The 15,144-nt window shown below is 54.1% G+C and overlaps 1 protein-coding gene across 2 annotated transcripts in view; it reads left to right on the plus strand.

Moving 5' to 3' along the window:
* KIF7 (kinesin family member 7) overlaps positions 1-15,144 on the plus strand; it is a 41,508-nt gene that overhangs the window by 4,663 nt on the left and 21,701 nt on the right. Inside the window, exons 2-8 of one of the 2 annotated variants that reach the window (XM_046009884.1) lie at positions 6,363-6,445; positions 9,386-9,731; positions 11,529-11,729; positions 12,116-12,509; positions 12,725-13,274; positions 13,858-13,974; positions 14,518-14,745. In XM_046009884.1, coding sequence (XP_045865840.1) covers positions 6,425-6,445; positions 9,386-9,731; positions 11,529-11,729; positions 12,116-12,509; positions 12,725-13,274; positions 13,858-13,974; positions 14,518-14,745 — 1,857 coding nt within the window. In that variant the 5' untranslated portion in view covers positions 6,363-6,424. Of the gene's footprint in view, positions 1-6,362; positions 6,446-7,667; positions 7,758-9,385; positions 9,732-11,528; positions 11,730-12,115; positions 12,510-12,724; positions 13,275-13,857; positions 13,975-14,424; positions 14,746-15,144 lie in introns of those variants that run through there. The other variant, XM_046009883.1, reaches the window with a different exon arrangement.

Here is a 15,144-nt window from a genome sequence, read left to right on the forward strand (position 1 = left end):
AGATCAAGAATCACGTGCTCTACCAGCTGAGCCAGGAGGGCTCCCCTCCATATTTCTACTATTCCGTAATTTTGGCAGTGAACATTCTTATGAGTTTCTTGGGGACTAGGACTGAGTGGGATTGCTAAGTCATAAAGTGTGTGTCTTATTCACTGGATATTGCCAAATTATCCTCCAACGAGGTTGATCTGATCTGTATTCTCGCTGGAAAGGCAGTTGACTCTTGAACAACACAGGTTTGAACTGTGCAGGACCATGGATACATTATTTTTTTTTTATAAATACAGTCTAGTACTATAAATGTATCTTCTCTTCCTTATGACTTTCTCAATAACATTTTCTTTTCTCTAGCGTACTTTATTATAAGAATACAGTGTATAAGACATATAGCATACAAAATATATGTCAATTGATTAGGTTACTGGCAAGGCTTCTGGTCGACACTAGTTACATTTCTGGGGAGTCAAAACTTACACACGGATTTCCAACTTCGCAGGAGTGTGGGAGCCCATGGCCGCCCCTCCATTGTTCAAGAGTCATCTGCATATGGGTCCTCTTACTCAACAATCTCACCAACATTTGATATTGTCTAGTTTTCTCATTTTTACAAATCTGGAATGGATAAAATAGTATCTCGTTGTGGATTTACGTCCCTGATTAGCAAAGATGTTGGACGTTGTTTATTGTGTTTCTTGAATATTTGTGACATGTCCCTACTGTGAAATGTCTATCAAAAGTTTTGAGAAATTTTTTTGAAATTAAAAAAAATCAAAGTATAAGGCATCTGGGTGGCTCTTCAGTTAAGAGTCAACCTTCAGGGGCGCCTGCGTGGCTCAGTGGGTTAAGCCGCTGCCTTCAGCTCAGGTCATGATCTCAGGGTCCTGGGATCGAGTCCCGCATCGGGCTCTCTGCTCAGCAGGGAGTCTGTTTCCCTCTCTCTCTCTCTCTCTCTTTCTCTCTCTGCCTGCCTTTCTATCTACTTGTGATCTCTCTGTCAAATAAATAAATAAAAAATCTTAAAAAAAAAAAAAAAGAGTCAACCTTCAGCTCAGGTCATGATCTCAGGGTCCTGGGATCGGGCCCCGCATCAGGCTCCCTGCTCAGTACAGACTCTGCCTTTCCTTCTACCCCACCTCCCTCTCATTCTCTCTCTCTCTTTCAAATAAGTGAGTAAAACCTTTAAAAAATAAAAAATGAGAAAATCAAAGTACAGTTGACATACACTAAATGACCTATTTTGTTTCCTTTTTTCTTAACTGATTTTTAGAGGATGGTTTTGGTTTTTTTTTTTCATATTTTCTGGGTACTAATCCTTTATCAGCTGTATGTGTCCTACATATCTTCCAGTTTGCGGCCTATCTTCTCATTCTACTTATGGTTCCTTTCATTGAACAAATGCTTTTCATTATAATCAAATATTAATGCTTTTCATTATAATCAAAATTGTAATTCTTTTCCTTTATGTTTTGCACTTTTGAGTTATGTGTTAAAAACTTCCCTACCACGAAGTCATGAAGATATTCCCCTGTGTTTTCTTTGAATTTTTCCATAGTTTTGCTTTTTGCATTTAATTATTTTTTTTCCTCTGTGGTTGAAGTAAGAATCCAATTTCTTTCTTCCACATGGAGAACTGATTGTCCTTCACATGCTTCCTAATTTCTTGAGTTCTTTGTTTCTCTTCAATGGAAGTGAACACTGTGGGAAGGTTAAGAGTTCCTCTTGGGAGTCCGCTGGGAGCTTCTGACCTGTTGATGTCTGGGGCTTGAATGATGTTTTCTTGTATTCAGGTGGGTGGGGGTAAGAGACCACGTTGGGTCTTATGTATGCACTAGCTGGGCTTTGCCCCACTGATCAGTCCTCTCGGCCGTGTCACAGGCCAAGTTCCCAAACATGCTGCATGTGTCTGTTCGTCTAGCACAAGCACATTGCCTGAATTACAGTAGTTTTTCCCTAAGATTTTATTTATTTTTTTGATAGAGACACAGCAAGAGAGAGCACACATGCAGGGGTAGTTGGAGAAGGAGAAGGCTTCCCGCCAAGCAGGGAGCCCAATACAGGGCTCGATCCCAGGACCTTGGGATCATGACCTGAGCTGAAGGCAGACACCTAATGACTGAGCCACCCAGTCACCCCTGAATTACAGTAGTTTAAAAGATGTTTTCATACCTGGCTGGGCAGGTGCTCCCATCCCCACCGCTGGCCCTTCTTGGAGTGTCTTCACAAGGCTGGCTCGGCTGGCTCGGCTCTGGTGCTTTTCCATTTAAATAATAAGGCAGCTTGTCAAAATTTCAAGAGAAATTTTCACAGACTTCTTTCAATTAACTATAATTATTATTCACTTTTTGGGTGCTCCAATTGTCATATTTTGGCCCTTTTAGGTGGGAGCCTTTTCTCTTTCAGATGTACAGCAGACATTTTTAAAGTATCTGAGGTTTTTTTTTTGTTTTTTTTTTTTAAATTTGACACAGAGAGAGATCACAAGTAGGCAGAGAGGCAGGCAGAGAGCCCAACGTGCGGATCGATCCCAGGACCCTGAGATCCTGACCTGAGCCAAAGACAGAGGCTTAACCCACTGAGCCACCCAGGCACCCCAGTATCTGAGTTTTTTGATCACAAAAAATCATCCCAGTTCTTGACCTAATATGTGGAATCAGCCACTTCTTTTTTCAAGAGATTTTTCAACTTATTTTAGAGAGAGAGCACATGCGTGCATGAGCGGCGGGGGGGGGGGGGGAGGCAGTATAGAGGGAGAGAATCCAAAGTAGACCCCCCACTGAGTATGGAGCCCACCCACCTTGGGGCTCCATCCCACGACTCAGGTCAGACCTGAGCCAAAATCAAGAGGCGGGTGCGTCTAGGTGGCTCAGTTGATTAAGCATCTGCCTTCAGCTCAGGTCATGATCCTGGGGTCCTGGGATCCAGCCCAGTACCGGGCTCCCTGCTCAGGTGGGAATCTGCTTCTCCCTCTCCCTCCGCCCTCCACTCCCCACTCCCTCCGCTAGCTCTCTCACACTCTCTTCTGTTTCTTTCTCTCTAATAGATAAATAAAATCTTAAAAAAAAAAATCAGCAGTCAGTTGCTCAAGTGACTGAGCCACCCAGTTGCCCCTGGAGTCAGCTACCTTTACTAGAGGCTACTGATAGAGCCTACAGTTTGAACGCTGGGCTACGCGTACTTGATGGTTCCATGTGCATATTAGCGAGAGGCAAAAAAAAATCGCACCACCACTAGTAAGAGCGAGAAAAAAGATCTTTCTTTCCCAAGTCATGAATTTACATTGATGGTTCCGGTGAACTCTAACATCACAAAAGTCTCTCAAAATTGTATTATAACATAAAAGTTTTTTATTTTCTTTAAGCTTAATAACTATAATTATCATTGTACCTCCTTCTCTTAAATATGAGGTTTCACCAACTTTTGTTACATTTATATGCATGAAGGTCCAAGTTTCGTTTCCAGATTCTTCACATTCCAAGTCTGAATGAATTGTTTTGACTGTTATGATGACAGGCATTCTCCATATCATTCCAGCTCAGGACCCCAGCTGCTTTAGAATATTTGGGACTGGGGCACCTGGGTGTCTCAGTCAGTTAAGTATCTGCCTTCGGCTCAGGTCATGATCCCAGGGTCCTGGGAGTGAGGCCTGCATCAGGCTTCCTGCTCCATGGAAAGCCTGCTTTTCCCTCTCCCACTTCCCCTCCTTGTGCTCCCTCTCTTGCTGTGTCTCTCTCTGTCAAATAAATAAATAAAATCTTTAAAAAAATAGAATATTTGGGACCAACAATGTCTTTCTTTCTACAGCATGTCAGAGAACACTGGGTTGGCATCGATTTTTCCCAAATAGGTGAATTTTTAGTCTCTCCTTAATTGAATTACTTTTTTCCTTAATTGAATTCTATATCCCAGAAGTGTAGCAGCTTCTGACAGATAGATGCTTGGTAGATGAACGAGGATCCTTCATGATACATGAATAGTTGACCAGCCTCTCTTATCGTTACAAATTCTAGGATGCGGTTGTGGATGACTTCCTGTCTTAGTCAAGGTTCTCCAGGAAAACAAACCCAACAGGAAGTACATGCATATATATCAATAGGAGGTATATATCTATATCATATATATATGATATAGATATATACATACATACAGAGAGATTCATTACAAGGAATTAACTCACAGTTACAGTGGCTGGCAAGTCCTCAAAGTTACAGGGTGAGGTAGCAAGCTGGAGACCCAGGAGAACCAGTGTTTTCATTCTAGTCGAAGCCTGAAGGTCGAACCAGAAGAACTCTTGGTGTAGCTCTAGGCCAATCCAGTCCAAAGTCTGGCAGGCTCAAGACCCAGGAAGAGCCGATACTCACTTTGAGTCTGAAGGCAAAATCAAAGCCAAAGTCTCAGTTCCAGGAAAGTCAGGCAGGAAAACTCTTATTTGGGGCAGGATCAACCTTTTGGTTCTGTTCAGGCCTTCCCCTGATTGGATGAGGCCCACCCATGTCACGGAGGGCAACCTGCTTTACTCAAAGTTGACCGATTTCTATGTTAATCTCACCCAAAAACGCCCTCACAGAGACATCTAGCATAACGTTTGGCCAAATATCCAGGCACAACATGGCCCAGTCAAGTGGACACAAAAAATGAACCATCACATTTCCCAGCACCATGCAGACCGGTCTCATGTGCATATTCCAAACCGTCATAGCCATTCCGCCCTTTTAGTGGTTACTTCCCAGGGGGCAGCCCTGAGCCATGCGGTACAAGAGATGTGAGGGAAAGCTGCTCTTAGGGCTCCCAAGAAAAGTTCCTTTGATCCGAAGAATGCCACATGATACAGTTCTCTCTCCCTCCTCTGGACGTTTTATGGTACAAGGTGATGGCCGGAGAAAGGGACAAGCCAGATCCTCCGTCACACCGCCACTGACTCAACCGGCCCTAGCGCCGCCTCCTTCTTGTCTTTCAGCTGAGATGATGTGCAGCCTTATTGTTCAAGCCACTTCCAGCTCTGGTTTGTGTTCCTTGAAGCTGAGGCCTTCCTAATACAGATCTATCCAGAGAGACTTGGCAACTTCTAGAGCCTTTACTGACACTGCCGGTCTATGACGGGCAATCTTGTGTATACATAATAAATTAAATTTGGCTACTACATGGCTACTACAATTCTAATGACATTTAATGCGACAAATGTGTTCCCAGATTTTAATTAGAATTCAACCATGTGTGGTGCTCCCAGTGCCACCAGTCCGCAGGGGTCACGGAGGTGAAGACACCATCTCCTTAAGGTGGCAGGTGGACATCCCCATCACCTCTCCAGGCCAGGTTTCCCCTGGCAATGACTTCAAGATCCAACTCCCATTTCACAATGTTACAGCGTGAGAAAATGTTGAGTCTTAGAAATGAGGACACATTTTTTTAGTGGGGGGAAATAGACATTTCTACTGGTTTTTTGTGGGGGGGGCTCAGGACTGAGAGTGCAAAACAGGGGTGACTGAAGACGGGACGCTGAGCTGAGGACAGGATGTGGGCCTTGACTTCGAAAGCATAAGACGCCATCAAGGGGATGCTTCTTGATTCTCCAGATGTGTCCTAAATGCCTTTCTGTCCCTTTGCGCCTACAGTGTGAAAACATGAGCTGTACTGACCTGTATGCAAAATGTTTTCCTTCCTTCCTTCAATAATTTTTACTAAAAACTGCTATGGAGTGACGGTGCCAGGCTGTGAACCAAGGGAAAGAGACACGGGGTAAATAAGGCACACTCCTTTCAAGGACCTCTCGGTGTAGTGGGTACAATGGGCAAGGGATAATGTGTGTATTATATGTGTGTGTAATATACATGTATGTACTTGTGTATTATAGGGCTGTAGTCTGAATGTTTGTGTCCTCCTGCAAGTTCATACACTGAAATCCTAACCCTCGAGGTGGGGCCTTTGGGAAGCAATCAGGTCATGAGAGCGGAGCCCTCATGGATGGGGTGGACGTCCAGAGAGCTAGCTTGTCTCTCCTGCCATGAGAGCACCCCAACTAGCTTGTCTCTCCTGCCATGAGAGCACCCCGTGCTGTGGGCCCTCTGAGACATCCAGGAAGTGCGCCCTCATCTGACCCTGAATCTTGCAGGGCCATGATCTTGGACTTCCCAGTCCCCAAAACTTGAGAAATAAATGTTTGCTGTTTATAAACCGCCCAGTCTGAGCATCTGACATTGTCGTATCAGCCCAAATGGACTAAGGCACACAGAGAATAAGAGTTGGAAGGTAGAAAAATAAAAAAAGAGTTGGAAGGTCACCGTCCAAGACATTGACTGTTCTTACCTGCCTCCTTCTTATGTTGTGCTCTTTATTGATATTATTCTTTTAATTGTCGTGTGTTACAGGGACAGGGGAGACCAGTGAAGAGTCTTTGCAGTGGCCCAGATGAGCCTCTACAGTGGTCGTGATGGTGATTTGGACGACCAGGGTATGGCGGACAAAGAGCTTTGCGGGGAGGGGAAGCTGAGGGGGAGGGGCAGTCAGGGCTCGGTGGCAGACGGGATGAGAGGAGGAGACAAGGATGGCTGGGGTGCTGGCGTGGACGGTGAGGGCACACTGGAAGCCATGTGTGGGGGCAGCACCTGGAGGATGAGTACCTCGGACAAGTTCCCGCTAGCTGTTCACCCAGAGTAACCTCCCTGACTGGAGAGGTTGGCTGAGAACGCTACGACCTCACCTCCTAGTGGCCTCTTTCCGGGGCACCTGTCCCTCCAGGAACCCGAGGCTGGGTGGCCGTGGAGTCTACCAGTAGACCAGAGATTCCCCTGCTCATTCTAAACTGGGGGCTTCCAAGCCAGCACCCTGGGGCCAGGCCTTGTCAGAGCCCGCCCTGGTGAGGCTCCCCCAGGGGCAGACTCCATCCTGCTCTCTGTCTGGCATGCCAGCTGCCTGGCGGCGTCATCCATCCCCGTCCTGGGTCACTCTGGGTCTTGGCGGAGAAGGGGCACAGCGACGACTCTTTCTCGTGAGTGCAGAGGGCACAGCCGGGGCCCGTTCACACAGGGTGGAGTGGGCCGCCAGCCCAGTCTCGAAAATCTCCTGCGGAATGGATCGTTTTCAGCTTTAGAGAGAAAAGCGAGGTGGAGGCTTCCTGAGGATAGGGAAGGGGTAGGTTTGCTGAGCTTTGAGGGGGCATAGGGAGTGCTGCGATGCCATCCAGGGGTCCAATGGCGGGAGGAGAGAATGTCTGCACCTGAACGAATGAGTTAATGACAATAGTAGCTTATCCTTCGACCACTGTTACTCAGGGTCTAGGGTTGGAAAATCTAACCTCCCCTCGCGGAGCGGAAAGTCTCCTAGTTTTCGTCTTCTCACCTGTTGCGACTTGCACTGTAAGATCTCGGTGCCCCGCTCCACGAGCAGGTGGGCTTCTCCAGCTCGGAGCATCAGGTGGCCCTTGGTGGGCGGCGTGTCCCCAGAATCCCGCAAGTCTGCAGAGCCCAGCGCCTGCAGCCTGGGAAGGCGCAGGGGGACCCCAATGGGACTGTGGCCCCGCCCCCTCGGACAAGGCCCCGCCCTCCCCTCCGCCCCTCCAGCCCCGGCCCCGCCCTGTCTGCGGACAGACTCTGCGGCGCCGCCCGGCTCGCGCCTCCGCCCCCGAGCGCCCGGGCGGGCGGAGTTGCGGGTGAGGGGCGGGATGTTTTGGGGGGCGGGGGGTCCCGATGACGGCATCGGAGCGCGCCGCGCGGAGGCTCGGAGCCTAACTGCACCGGCGGGAGACTGTGCTCCCACCCAAGCAGGTGGGTGTGGGCCCGGGAGGGGTGGAGGTCCAGGACGGGGTGGGTGGGGGGAGGCGCGCGCTCGCCCCCTCCCCGCGCAGGCCTGGGCGGGGTGGCGGCGGGAGCCCGCCCCTGGGGAGCTCTGACAGACCACGAGGAGCCCCCATCCTTGCGTACCAGCCTCCTGAAGGCCCCTTCCTGGGCGGGCGGGAGCACCCCTTTCCCTAAGCCGGGAGCCTGAGGCCAGCATCCCGGGCCTGGCCGGGAGGAGCGAGCGCCGACGCTGCGAAAGTCCGGTCCGCATTTATAATCACTTTTGCAAACTCCGGGAGCCCCTGTCCCGTGCCCGCCTCCTCCAGCGCCCGACCGCACCGGCGGAGTTGTCCCGGCGCCTTCCGTGCGCAGGGCCTCCGAGACGCCCGGACCGCGCGGCGCTGGAAGAGCTCAGGGTGCGGGGCACGCGGAGGCGCCCACTGTACTGCGCGGTCGTCACCGCTGTGTCCCCAGGGCCCGGCACCCAGCAGGGACTGGGTGATTGAAGGAAAGAACGAACCGTTACATGTGTTGAGAGAAGTTAGTGACAGATCGAGAGCTGTGGGCCCGGTGGGTACGGGGCGGTGCGGGCTGCGATAAGAAGGGAACCCGGACCGGGAAGGTTTTCGCGATGCGGTTTGATCATCGCTGTTGGGCAGCTACTAAGCGTCCGACCTCGTGCTGGGCGCTGGAGATACAGCACGAAGCGGGACAGGAGGGTCCCTGCCTGTGTGTGTGTAGTGCTGGGGGACACAGAGCAGAGGCGCGTCCCTGGTTCCCTGAAGAAGACAGGGCCAGCCTCAGCCCGGAGACATGGGAGTGTGTTGCAGAGAAAGGTGAGCAAAGGTGGGGTGCAGGAAGTGAGTAGATAAGGTGGGCAGGGTGTTAAAGTTTTGACCACCAAGGGCAGTGCGGAGCCTCTTTTGGGACAGTTTAAGCAGGAGAGTAACAACGCATTTGCTATTTTAAAAGATGCCCCTGGTTGCCTTGACGGAGTGCACAGGGAGACTGAGAACAGCGAGGCAGCTGGTGAAGGGGTCAGTGGCCAGATCCCGGGCTTTGGCAATAGGATGGGGGCAGGGAGGGGGGGGGAGTTGGACAGCAGGTGAACTTGATATTTAGGAGATGGAATTGGCAGATCTGGTGGTGGGAACTTGTTCTTGAAGGATCTGACTTTTTTCAGGAAGGTGGGGCAGGGCCTGTAAGGTGACAAGGCAGAGATTATGGGGAACCCAGTGGGCAGTAGGGAAAGGAGTTCCCTGATGCGGCCGTGGTGGTTGTGGGGGGTGGGTGTGTTCTAGGAGATGGGGTCCGGGGCAGGGCGGAAGGGTAGAGCCGGAGCAAAGAAGCCGGTGGGAGTCAGGGGGAGGAATGAGGGCCTATTTTGCAGGTGATGGGAGCCATGACGGGTTACCGAGCAGGAGCGCGTTGGCTGTGCGGTGTTTGTGCACCCGGCTGGCGCCAAGGACGTTCTGAACTTGAATGAGCCTCCCTCCCCTCTCTGGGCGGTCAGGAGCCTCAGGAGCCCCAGGATCCGACTCCTGGTTACCTGCAGGGGGTCGGTCCAGCCCCTGGAGTACAGGTGCGATGGGAGGGGTCTCTTGCTCTCTCTCCAGGCCCCCCGCCCTCGCACCATGGGGCTGGAGACCCAGAGGCTGCTCGCCGCGGAGGAGGCCCCAGTGAGGGTGGGCCTGCGCGTCCGGCCGCTGCTGCCCAAGGAGCTACTGCACGGCCACCAGAGCTGCCTGACGGTAGAGCCGGAGCACAGCCGCGTCACCCTGGGTCGAGACCGCCACTTTGGCTTCCACGTGGTGCTGGATGAGGACGCCGGGCAGGAGGCCGTGTACCAGGCCTGCGTACAGCCCCTCCTCGAGGCTTTCTTTGAGGGCTTCAATGCCACCGTCTTTGCCTACGGCCAGACAGGCTCCGGGAAGACGTACACCATGGGGGAGGCCAGTGTGGGTGAGTGACCGTCCTGGAGGCCCCAGCCCCGTTGACGGGACTCCGTGTCTCTTAAACCTCTGCCTCTGCCATTCCCTGTCGAAGGTGGGAGTGCTGCGGGCGGAGGTTTCCTCCTCAGATCTGCCGCCCAGGGTGGGACCAGCCATGCCCGTAAAGTCCTTGGAGGTGGGGGCCTTGCGGTTCCGCAGAAATGAGGCCACACTGTGTGGTTGTGGTGATCTCGACGGGAGGACAGGCAACAGAAGCCGGCTTGTTGTCGGGATGACTGCCGAGGGTCAGGAATCCGTGTTTGGGTCAGAGTCGCTGGAATGGGAGCGGTCCTGGGAGAGCCGGGCTTTGCCCCCACCGGGTGAGGGAGCAAGCAGCTCGTGGGGCTCAGGAGCAGACTCTTGGGAGAGATGCTGTGGGGCCAGTTAAAGGAACTGCCCCCATTTTAAGTAACACAGACTGCTTTCTCTCTCTCTCTCTCTCTCTTTTTTTTTTTTTAGATTTTTTATTTATTTGACAGAGAGGTCACAAGTAGGCAGAGAGGCACGCAGAGAGAGAGGGGGAAGCAGACTCCTCACTGAGCAGAGAGCCCGATGTGGGGCTCGATCCCAGGACCCTGAGATCATGACCTGAGCCTAAGGCAGAGGCTTTAACCCACTGAGCCACCCAGGCGCCCCCAGACTGCCTTCTCTTAGGTTATAAAAGTATCCATGTTTGTCCCGGAAGATTAGGAAAATACAGAAAAACACAAGCACACACACAAAACTAACTTACTTGATGATTGCTTTTCAGCACTCACCCTGTTAGCATTCCAGGTTTTTTCTCCTGAGGAAATTATTTTACCTTTAAAAAATGGGATTATATTATACCCATTCTTTTATATCCTGTTTTTTTTTTTTTAAGAGTTTATTTATTTAGCGAGAGGGAACACAAACAGGGGGAGTAGGGGAGGGAGAAGCAGCTTCCCACAGAGCAGGGAGCCCGATGCAGGGTTCGATCCCAAGACCCCGGGATCATGACCTGAGCCAAAGACAGACGCTTAACAACTGAGCCACCTGGGTGCCTCGTTTTTTCTTTCCTTAACAACCTATCATAAACATTTCTCTTTATCATTAAATATTCTTCAAGCTAATTTTTTTTTAAAGATTTTATTTGACAGAGAGATCACAAGCAGGCAGAGGGGCAGGCAGAGAGAGAGGGGGAAGCAGGCTCCCCACTGAGCAGAGAGCCCTATGCGGGGCTCAATCCCAGGACCCTGAGACCAGACCCGAGCCGAAGGCAGAGGCTTTAACCCACTGAGCCACCCAGGTGCCCCGCTTCAAGGTAATTTTTTAATGGTGGCTTGGCATTCTATGGTGTATATAATTTATTTAACCAGATCCCCTCTTGGATCTTAGGACATTTGCATTTTTTTTGAGTTATGCACAGTGCTGAAGAGCCTCTTATTACTTCCTTGGGATAAATGTAGGAGGTCCTTTAGATAACTGAACACAGATTATAATAACGAGCTCCCTGTCCAAGGGAGTAATCAAACCAGGGGTATCTGATGATCAGGCAGAGATGTAGTGAAGGGGATGCTTACATCATAAAAGAGGTTGGTGGTGCCTTGAGAGGTTGTTTCCAACTCTGACATCCTGTAATTCTGCCTGACCACCCTGGAGCATGGGCTGGCTCAGGCTACCCAGCCATCCTGGCCTCTGCTGCTGTCTTCATGCTGGAGCGTCGGCCTCCAGTTGCCGGCAGGGGCCTCTGGGCCTTGAACCCTGTCCTTGAGGCATGGTGGCAGGAGGCTCTGTGGTGTGTCCCCAGCTTCCCTTCATGAGGATGAGCAGGGCATCATCCCACGGGCCATGGCTGAAGCCTTCAAGCTCATTGATGAGAATGACCTGCTGGACTGCCTCGTGCACGTGTCCTACCTGGAAGTGTATAAGGAAGAGTTCCGAGACCTGCTGGAGGTGGGCACTGCCAGCCGAGACATCCAGCTTCGGGAGGATGATCGCGGAAATGTTGGTGAGGAACTCCCGGAGCCTCTTCTGCTGGCAGTGGGGCTTCACCTGCTGAGGGGCAGTTCACCTGTCTGTGAGGGGTACCTCCTAACTGGGGAACCCAAGCTCTGGAAGGCTTTTGCCTTCCTGTCTCCTTTCTCCACTGAGTTCAGTAAATACGTCTGTACTCAGAGTGCAAGGCATTGAGGTGGGCTTGGGGCAAGCTGGAGCCCCTCTGTCAGGGTCACGATGGGCAGGACCCCTCCCCCACCCTCCGGGCTTCAGTGGGCATGGGGAAGGGGCATCTGGGTTGGGAAAAGTCGTAGGGGGCCAGCCCTGCTCTGCCTGCCCTCCTGGACGGTCAGTCCCGGGCTGCTCCCGCCCCGGGCTCACCACCTTCCGTGCCCGCAGTGCTGTGTGGCGTGAAGGAGGTAGACGTGGAGGGCCTGGACGAGGTGCTGAGCCTCCTGGAGATGGGCAACGCAGCGCGGCACACGGGGGCCACACACCTCAACCGCCTGTCCAGCCGCTCACACACTGTGTTCACCGTGACCCTGGAGCAGCGGGGGCGCGCCCCCAGCCGCCTACCCCGACCCACCGCGGGCCAGCTGCTGGTCTCCAAGTTCCACTTCGTGGACCTGGCGGGCTCAGAGAGGGTGCTCAAGACGGGCAGCACAGGCGAGCGGCTCAAGGAGAGCATCCAGATCAACAGCAGCCTCTTGGCGCTGGGCAACGTCATCAGCGCCCTGGGAGACCCTCAGCGCCGCGGCAGCCACATCCCCTACCGGGACTCCAAGATCACCCGGTGAGGGCCCTGCGGCCGACGGCCCACGCGAGCGGGGGCGCCTCTCTCGGGCCGCTGGTGGGGAAAGGCGGCGGGGTAGGGGGAGGCGAGTAGGGGATGGGTCCGGTCTGGCTTCCGGGGCGCGCCGCCCACCAGTCCGAGCTGCCGGCCCGCGGGGTCCGATTCGAGGTCCGGGCGCTCCGGGGCCCCTGACGTGGCCCACCTGGCGTCCTCAGGATCCTCAAAGACTCGCTGGGCGGGAACGCCAAGACGGTGATGATCGCCTGCGTCAGTCCCTCCTCCTCCGACTTCGACGAGACCCTGAACACCCTCAACTACGCCAGCCGCGCCCAGAACATCCGCAACCGCGCCACGGTCAACTGGCGGCCAGAAACCGAGCGCGCCCCCGAGGAGGCGGCGGCCGGCACGCGGGGGCCCCCGCGCCACCGCTCGGAGACGCGCATCATCCACCGCGGCCGGCGCGTCCCCGGCGCCGCCAACGCCCCCGCCCCAGCCGCAGCTGCCGCCGCCGCCGCCCGTCTGGGCGCGGAGTGCGCGCGCTACCGGGCCCGCACCGACGCCGCCTACAGCCTCCTGCGCGAGCTGCAGGCCGAGCCCGGGCTGCCCGGCGCCGCGGCCCGCAAGGTGCGCGACTGGCTGTGCGCTGTCGAGGGCGAGCGCAGCTCCCTGAGCTCCGCCTCCGGGCCGGACAGCGGCATCGAGAGCGCCTCCGCCGAGGAGCAGGCCACGCAGGGGCCCGGCGGGCCGACGGTGGCCAAGGGCCAGGTGTGGCCCCGGGGAGAGAGGGAAGGGCAAGGAAAAGGTCTTCATGAAGCCAGCAGTGCCCCTGCCCCGTGTCCATCAGCAGAGCCCATTTCCAATTCAGAGGCCCCTTCTGATGATCACCTCGATCGCATTCCCTACCCTCTCTGAGCCTCAGGGTCTCTGTGAAATGGGGCTAACGTTGGTATCTACCTTCTGGGGATGTTGTAAGGGCCGGAGGTGTATCAAGGGCCCAGCCCAGCACCCTGTGGAGTCTCCGTAGGTTGGTCCTAGTAATAGCGGTGATGTTATTTTTGTCAATAAAAGTTATAATGACATTAATAATTAATAATGACAAATAATTAATAATAATAATGACAATAATTAATGTCATTAATAATGACAAGAGATGGCCCCAATAGCTTGCAGAGGGGACCTCTGGCAGGGTGGGCTCTGGAGCCCCGATTGCCAGGCAGGGCCTGCAGCGGAGTAGCAAGTTGGACTAGGGGAGCCCCTGGCAGGGCAGAGGGAGGGCTGGGGTGTCCCAGAGAAAGGCAGCTTTTTCCTGCCAGCTCGAGTCCCTGAAGCCTCTCTCCTTGCCCCGTAGGACGAGGACGGGGCAGTGCAGCTGCTTGCACTGCAGAGCCAGGTGGCCCGGCTGGAGGAGGAGAACCGAGACTTTCTGGCCGCGCTGGAGGACGCCATGGAGCAGTACAAACTGCAGGTGCGTGGCGGGCTTCCTCGAGGGGAAACTGGGCCGAGTGTCTCCGCAGCAGAGGGAGTTAGCCAGGGCCGGCTTCTGAGAGGGTGGGAAGGGATGGGGCAGGCACAGCTGGGCAAAAGCGTGGAGGTGAGGAACAGAATCGGGTGGGTGGGCGCGCGGATGGCGGTGAGTGGGGATGAGAGGTGGGACTGGAGGGCTTGCGGGTCTGTCCCTGGAGTCGGGCCTTTTTGTCCCAACGTAACTGAGTCAGCAGTGCTGCTGGCGCCCTCTGGCGGCTGTGATTGGCATGAAAGTGGAGGATTGACATGGAGGGCGGGATAGGGCCTAATAGGATGGGGTGAGAATTTGACCCTGAACTAGTGCAGCCTGTGTTGGGGGCGTGCGGGGGCCCAAGAGGTGGTCAGAGATATTTGGCCCTTCTCGGTTTTAGAGAAGGTGGGGTGGCCTCAGACCTGTTCTACAGGTTTCTGCACTTCTGCCAGTCGGCGTCCGTGCACCCTCGGCATCTGCGTCTCCCATCAGCCCCGGGAACTTGTCTTGCAGAGCGACCGACTGCGGGAGCAGCAGCAGGAAATAGCAGAGCTGCGGCTGCGGCTGGAACTGGTGCGGCCCGGCTGGGGGGCCCCAGGGCTCCTGCAGGGTCTGCCTCCTGGGTCCTTTGTGCCTCGGCCTCACACAGCCCCTCTGGGGGGTGCCCACAGCCACGCGCTGGGCATGGTGCCTCCTGCCTGCCTTCCTGGAGACGAAGCTGTCCCCGAGAACTGGGGAGAGGTGAGGAGGTGGCGAGGCAGGCTGTCTCTTGAACTGGACAGCCTCAGGCAGGGGAAGGGCAGTGCCCGGCAATGTGCCGCTCACCCTGGGCTTTCCTGGGACCAGCTGGGAGATGCCCCTTTCCAGTGCCCCTAGGGGAAGGGCCAAAATTTCGGTGACTCTGTCGGGCCGCTCAGAAGGATCTGCTGCCATTGGGCATCCCGGGGCTGGCTGGAGATTGTGGAGTGAGAAGGTTACAGAGGGGATTCTGGCTTCCAGCACTGGCTGGGAAGCTTGTATACGCCACCCCTTTTGTCTTTGCAAGTATACTTTTCCAAAAGCCCTAATCTCCCTGAGCTTGTCCTCCTACTTATGACCTTTTGGACAAAGGCTGTTCCTCCGTCTTCCTCAAAGCTCTGA

This window comes from Meles meles, chromosome 6 (genome assembly GCF_922984935.1).
Source record: "Meles meles chromosome 6, mMelMel3.1 paternal haplotype, whole genome shotgun sequence".
Lineage (NCBI taxonomy): Eukaryota > Metazoa > Chordata > Mammalia > Carnivora > Mustelidae > Meles > Meles meles.